A 7090-nucleotide genomic window follows, 5' to 3' on the forward strand; every position below is an offset into this window, starting at 1 on the left:
AATGTCTGACGTGTGCTGTTTGCATTGCACAGATTGTGTGTGGCTGCGCTGTCGGTGAACAGCTTCTGCGGCAGTAGAGAAGCTCTGTACGGTGTGTTTGATGGCGACAGGAACGTGGAGGTGCCGTATTTACTCCAGTGCACCATGAACGACATACTGGCAGAAGAACTGCACAGGACCAAGAGTGAGGAAGACTACATGACCAACACCTTCCTGGTCATGCAGAGGTGAATGCACGTGTTAAAAGTGGTGACAATTGGTAAGGAGAGGTGTTTGATTAATACTAAATATGTATTTCCTTTCCCTCTCCAAAAATAGGAAGTTAGGCACTGCAGGGCAGAAGCTGGGCGGTTCGGCAGCGCTCTGTCACATCCGGCACGACCCCACAGACCCTGCTGGCTGCTTTACCCTGACCGCCGCTAATGTGGGCAAGTGTCAGGCCGTGTTGTGTCGCGATGGCAAGGCGCTTCCTCTGTCACTACTGCACAACATCAGTATCAAGGAGGAATACGACCGTGTGCGGCAGCATAAAGCCATCATCACCGAGGTATGAGGAACGGTTATCACTGGCATTTAAGTCAACATGAAATGAAAGTTTGTTTCACTGTTCCTGATCCTATTGTGAACTATTCTATTTATCTGTGCACATTATTTCAGAGAAAAAAATGTCTCTTTGCACTAAAATGTAATAAGAGTATGCACAACCGATTAGTTATCTTATACAATAACTATTTAGCTGTTGTTTGAGGTAGAGGTGTGCGGTATGCATCTTCTATAATAATATGGTAATTGTTGTTTTAACGATGTGGAAGCTGACAGTATTGCGTGTGTCACTCGCAAAAAAACAAACACGCCATGATGAGACCTATTAGATTTATATATGATATACTTAAGCAATATCACAAACAAGCAGGCTGTTTTTCCAGAATATCAGCACGATTGCAAATGTGATATTGATTTTATACAGCAGTTCAGTAAACAAAAAGTGTATATTGTGTGTTTTAGTTACTGTTTTTGCTATATTTTGGCATCGAAAATAGTTCCAAACAAACTCACAACATAAACTATTTGCATCTCCAATCAATCCTGATGTTTCTGAACATTAGTTTCTGAACAAATCAATGATTCAACAATGAATTGATAAACACAGATGCTGCATCTCACTTTGCCTACTTATACTATGCTTTAAAAGTATGCACTCTTTTTGTGAAGAAAAAGTAGATACTTTGGAGTGTGTTGCAGAGGAGTTGGCAAACAAACTAGTTATGCGCATTCTGTCACCGTACATTGGCCTGTCACAGTAAACATTCTCATATACACATTTTATTTTATTACATTTATACTGCTGACACAATTCTTCCTAATGTATTGGAGAGATCTGCACTTTCATTCTAAGAACTATGCTTATGTTAAATTGATGCATTTACTAGTTAATTGCCAAACATATCTACAAACATCTTGCTATTGTGCATCTTAATAAAAGTTAATATGTTGTTGCAGATGAAATATAACACAGATTTGATTAATATATTTCATCAGGGTAGATATTGCAAAATCAAATAAAACAGACCCTTTTCAGGGCGTCTCTACTTAACCATCTCTACTTCTCATGCACATCCTCATTGCCTGTTCTTTTTATAATTTTTTGTAGTTCTGAACAAAATCCTCCTTCAAAGCACAATGGGCTGTTGCCAATATTAGTAGAGTGTGCACAGATCCACTCTTTGAAAATCTACCGGATAAAGAACACTATCCAGGGAATTTTGGCATACACTTTACAATATACTATGCATTAAGACACATATTCTAATCTCACATATTATATAGAATGCATATCATGTACGTTGGGGCGACATATGGCACTTGCTTAATTCCTGAATGAATCAGCTGTTTTGAACAAATCATTTGAATTAATAACTCAACGACTCGGTAAAGACAGAATATTTCAATACTCAAAATATTATATTTTATATGTAATATTGTTAATATATTAATCTCCTAGCATTATTTATTCAAATATAATTGCAGTGTAAATAAATGCTGCTTTAGATGCAGCTTCTGCAGAGCAAAAATGTTGTTGTTTGATTGGTAACAGCACTATAGTATCTTTATTAAATATTTAAAAAATATTAAGATATAATTTTGTCAATATCGCACACCCCTAATTTGAGGCTTTTGCCTTTTAAAAATCTCCCCAATAGTAATTCCGGTAATTGAATGCTGGTTAAACATGGATAGATTGGAAAAAAACCTTAGCATTGGGGTTCCTGGCCTCTCACGTTTAGCTCTGACTCCATTCTGATATGAAATACCCATTTTACATAAGCACACCAGTTCACTGTGAGAGACTAGAAGCCTGTCTAACGTTTGTTTGTCTTTTTGAAGAGAGTCACGTTAAGGAAGTGAAATACCATTTCATGTTGACTTTAAGGTGGATTCTGCTTATCTGTTGTTTTTATAGAAGTTAAATGGATAGTTCACCAACTACATTTTTGTCGTCATCATGCCCTTACTTGTGTCATTTTTTTCCTTGTGTGAAAAGATGTTTGAAAAATCTTTCAGCTGTTTTTGTCTGTACAATAATATTCCAGCCGTTTCAAGCTCCAAAAGGACATAATGGTAATCTGCACAACTCCTCAGAAGCAACAATAAATTTGTATGATGAACAAAATGAAATTTCAATTATTCACTGGATAATACTGAACTTAAGTGATCATATCCCTTCAGATGATTAAATCACTTTTACACTACTTTTATAGTATATGCTTCTTGGGGCTTGAATCTGTTGAATCCCAGTGACTGGATAAAAACAGCTAAACGATTCTTCAAACCGAAGAAAGAAAATCATACAGCTCTGAGGCTAAATGTTGGGGTGAACCATTCCTTTAACTCACAAAAACAGAGTCTTTAAACATTATTGTTTTAGTATAACAATTACAAAGATCTATGTTCACTCACCAAAGTACGCCACTACGGCAAATTCCTCTTCTTAAACAGGACAACAAAGTGAATGGCGTAACAGACTCAACACGCATCATGGGCTATTCATTCCTCTACCCAGCAGTCTTACCTCGCCCGTACGTCAACACGCTCACGCTGACCCCCAGAGATGAATTCTTTATCCTGGGCAGCAGAGGTCTCTTTGATGTCATGGACCCTAGCGAGGCGGTGGAAGCTGTACGGAAGGTGCCCGACGCGTTGGCGGCTGCTAAGAAGCTGTGCACACTGGCGCAGTCGTACGGCTGCACGGACAGCCTCAGCGCCGTGGTGGTGCAGCTCAGCGTGGCTGAAGACTGCTGTTGCTGCTGCTGCTCGGCATCCACAGAGCCAGGCTCCGGAAGCATCCATGTGCCACCGCAACCCCCGCCGAGCCCCGGGCCAGGCCTATACCCAGCCTCCACTGCCGCTGTGCCCCCGTCCTCCTGCAGCGAGATCAGCTCCGAGGTCAGTGCTTCCGAGATGAGCTCCGAAGTGGGGTCCACCGCGTCCTCGGACGAGCCCCCACTCCTTCTGCAGGACACACACATCCACCTTCATCCACAGAGCCACCCGCTGCAGCTACAGCAGAACCAGCGCCTCCCCTGCTGCACGCTCCATCTAGCTCCCAATGCCAACAGCTCTTTCCAGAGACAACTTTCCAGCGCCACCTTTTCCAGCGCGCTCTCGGACAACGGTCTGGACAGCGAGGACGAAGAGCCCATTGCTGGCGTCTTCTCCAACGGCAGTCGAGTGGAAGTGGAAGCTGACGTCCACTGTCTGGTCCTGCTGCCTCTGCCGCCACCTCCACCTCCCACCCCAGAAACCCCAGAGAAGCTTTCAGAGCCTGTGCTGGAGATGGACAAGATGGGGAACTTTGCAACGGATGCTTGGAGCAAGACCTTGGGGAAGCGGAGGGGAAATGGCTCGGTTGCGCCACAGGAGCAAAGCCACAACTTGATTGAGGTGGCCGAAGCTCCTTCCAAAAAATCTGGTGGTTATTTCACGGCCCCCGCTCAACCCGACCCCGATGACCAGTTCATTATACCTCCAGAGCTGGAGGAAGAGGTGAAGGAGATCATGAAACAACATCAGCAGGACCAACAGAGGCCCAAGAGTGAGCGACCTGCGGACTACTACGACACACCGCTCTGAAGGAGTCGTTACATTCTGCCATCATCTACTCACCCTCATGTCGTTGGCTTTATTCTGCACCTTTATTCTTGAACATGCAGCCTTTGGCCTAATACTGAAGTACTCTGTCAGCATTGCTTGCACTAATGCCGCCACTTTTGAGTGAATCAGAACGACATGAGGCTGAGTGAATGATGACTGAATGTTCACTCAGTAGAGTATATTCTGGTCAGTCATCAACCTACAACGGCTCTGAAAGGTCACGAAACCGAGCCAAACAGGCAACGTATTATGACGCCACTTCCCACAAAGTCCACTGAGATCTCAACCAATCCCTTTAAGAGAACACAAGAGTGACCTGCACTCTACCGTGCCTCACCCGTTTCACTAGAGTTTTAAGAGCAGTTCACTACTGATTACTGACTGTTTTAACTTTTATTTACCTTAAACCGATACCTATATAATTCAACACTAGTATTGCAATGTTAACTGTCATTACCAACATCAAGTCTCTGGATATTTTGATTTTGTTTTTTTAGTTACCATGCATATGCGAGAGAAGCTACAGCAGACTTTAAGTTGATTTAAAAACAGAAGATTGCGTTGACGTAAAATTGTGTTGTACGGTACACACTAGTAATACCACACTTAACTGTTGTAGATAGGGCACTTAAAGTAATACTGTATCTCTTCAGTAAATCAAGGCTTTGGGCCTGTATAAAAACTAGAAATTTAGTGGAAATTTGAAAGACTAACTCCTAGGAGTTGCTTACTCTTTTATGGTGACTTCGTCACTTTTTACTAATCTTCTCTGCGAGAAATGGTGATTTTTTTTGTTTCTTTTTCTCTTTCCAATGATTGTAAATAAGAAAAATATTGTATACCAATGCTTTTTAAGGGAACTGTGTGTCTAGAACAAGATGACCCTTTATGCATACATGCCAATAGATGTATATGTATCAGAAACGTATACACACACACAAACCACTTGTAAATTAACTGTGCATTCTGCCCAGTGCTGTCATCACTTGCTGATCAATGAGCCATACACACACACACACACACACACACACACACACACACACACAGAGAGAGAGACACACACTCATACACTCATCCGCCTCTTTACACCAGCATGACTGTGTCAAGTCCTGTAATGCAATCCAATTTATCTGTTAGGAATTATGCTCAAACCAACCACACAAACAGTTCCTGGTTTTGTTACAATAAATCTTAAATTTATGACTCTACAGTGGCTTTTCTTGTGGTGCTTTCTGATATGAGTGTTTGACAATATATTTTCAACGACACTGGGCCAGATTTACTGAACTGAGCAAATTAGTGCGAGAGCGCAATTCCATAAAAGCACCGGTGGTAGTGGAAAGTTCTGCATGTGATCTACTGACGATGCGTAAATTAAAGAACGTTTAATTAAATGCGGATGCATTTATGAATTAAAGTAATCGCCAGGACCGATTTCTCAATATTTAGGTCACTAAAAACTCTTCTAAAACGTTACACACTGTGAGCTTAACAGTAGTATTTGTGAGCTAAACTGTGGATCATTTTACATTGCTTTAGCACAAAATGCAGTCAATGACTACATCTTTCAGATTACATTAATTCTTTTCTTCAACACAACCAGCGGCAAAACTTGCTACAAAATTTGCTATAATTTCAACATGAAATACAATATTGCAATATATTTTGAATCTAAAAAAAAAAACTAATTTAATAATATCAAAACAATTAGATGTAGCTGAACACCTTCGTCTTTCAATTTGTTTGCAGAAAAAAATTTGAAAACTTGTTTACAAAGAAACCTGAATAATGCTACCCATTGTTAGTGTGTATGTCATTGTTTTATGGGTGGCAGAGTGTGTGTCAGTTGGTTGGCAAAACAGATTTAGCAAACGCTCCAGTGCCTTTTTTGTGTTTCCATTTGCAGCGAAAATAAATGTAACCATCTCTTGTTGATCTCTTAAACGAAATGGCCAGTCAGGGGTGTTTCATTTAGTCAGAAACCACATCGAAACCACCGCTCAAAACGCTGGAGTTTTTGAATCCTCTCATTGACAAAAAGACAATATAAGTAAGAGATTAATTTTGCAGAGAAGACATCATTGATTTAAGGGAACTTTGTGAGATTGTGAACTGAGATCTGTGACAGCTTTCTAGTGATTGTAAAAGGAGCGCTCTTTGCACACTTTCAAGGCTATACAATACATTGAATAAAAGTCTAGTTTTTCATGCTGCTAAGAGGACCGACAGCCACTTAAACTTTAGGAACATTTCAGAAGTGACATCTACTTATAAATCCAGGATTCACTCTTGAAATTGCGATTGACAGTGATGCCTATAGCATGGGACAAAAATGTTCAATGTAAAAATAGATGTGCCCAATGTAAATGCAGACGAATGATAGAAAAATATTTGTATCAATATGATATAAAATATTGATTCCAATTATTTGTAAAATGAATGACTTAAATGAGTAAATAAAAGTCTCTCAGTTCCTTGCTGTTGTTATTAAGGTAAAGCCGTTGCTTACACATTACATCTGCACTTAAATCACTAAATCAGATTCATTGATTTGATTCTTAATTGTCCGTGACACAATAAAATTTAAATGGGAAAGTTTAGTGATCTTTACGTTAAAGTTTAAGTAAATGTTGATTTGTCCATCTGAATAACGCTAGTAAAATTAAATTGTATGAATCGGTAAATCCTTTAAAAATAACTAACAGCTGTGAACGCCTAATGAATAGTTTCATCACGACATGTATGTTTGTTATGATCCATACATCTCGATTTTAACAATGAAAAGTAATATATAGATGATACATGTGCAACAGCAGCTTGCGTAGTTTGTAAACTACTGTCTTAAAAAAATAAAATAAAAATTATAATAAAAAATGCCATTTTGTTTAAATTGACACAAGAGTACTGATGTGCAGAACAGGCTGGCTCTACTAACTGA

The 7090-nt window shown here is 39.8% G+C and overlaps 1 protein-coding gene across 1 annotated transcript in view; it reads left to right on the plus strand.

The window, feature by feature from the left end:
• phlpp1 (PH domain and leucine rich repeat protein phosphatase 1) overlaps positions 1-5360 on the plus strand; it is an 82287-nt gene extending 76927 nt beyond the window's left edge. Inside the window, exons 15-17 of the mRNA XM_067452161.1 lie at positions 33-227; positions 319-547; positions 2998-5360. Of these exons, the coding sequence (XP_067308262.1) occupies positions 33-227; positions 319-547; positions 2998-4131 (1558 nt within the window). The 3' untranslated portion in view covers positions 4132-5360. The remainder of the gene's footprint in view (positions 1-32; positions 228-318; positions 548-2997) is intronic.
• The last annotated feature ends 1730 nt before the right edge of the window (positions 5361-7090 follow it).

This window comes from Pseudorasbora parva, chromosome 9, assembly GCF_024679245.1.
Source record: "Pseudorasbora parva isolate DD20220531a chromosome 9, ASM2467924v1, whole genome shotgun sequence".
NCBI lineage: Eukaryota > Metazoa > Chordata > Actinopteri > Cypriniformes > Gobionidae > Pseudorasbora > Pseudorasbora parva.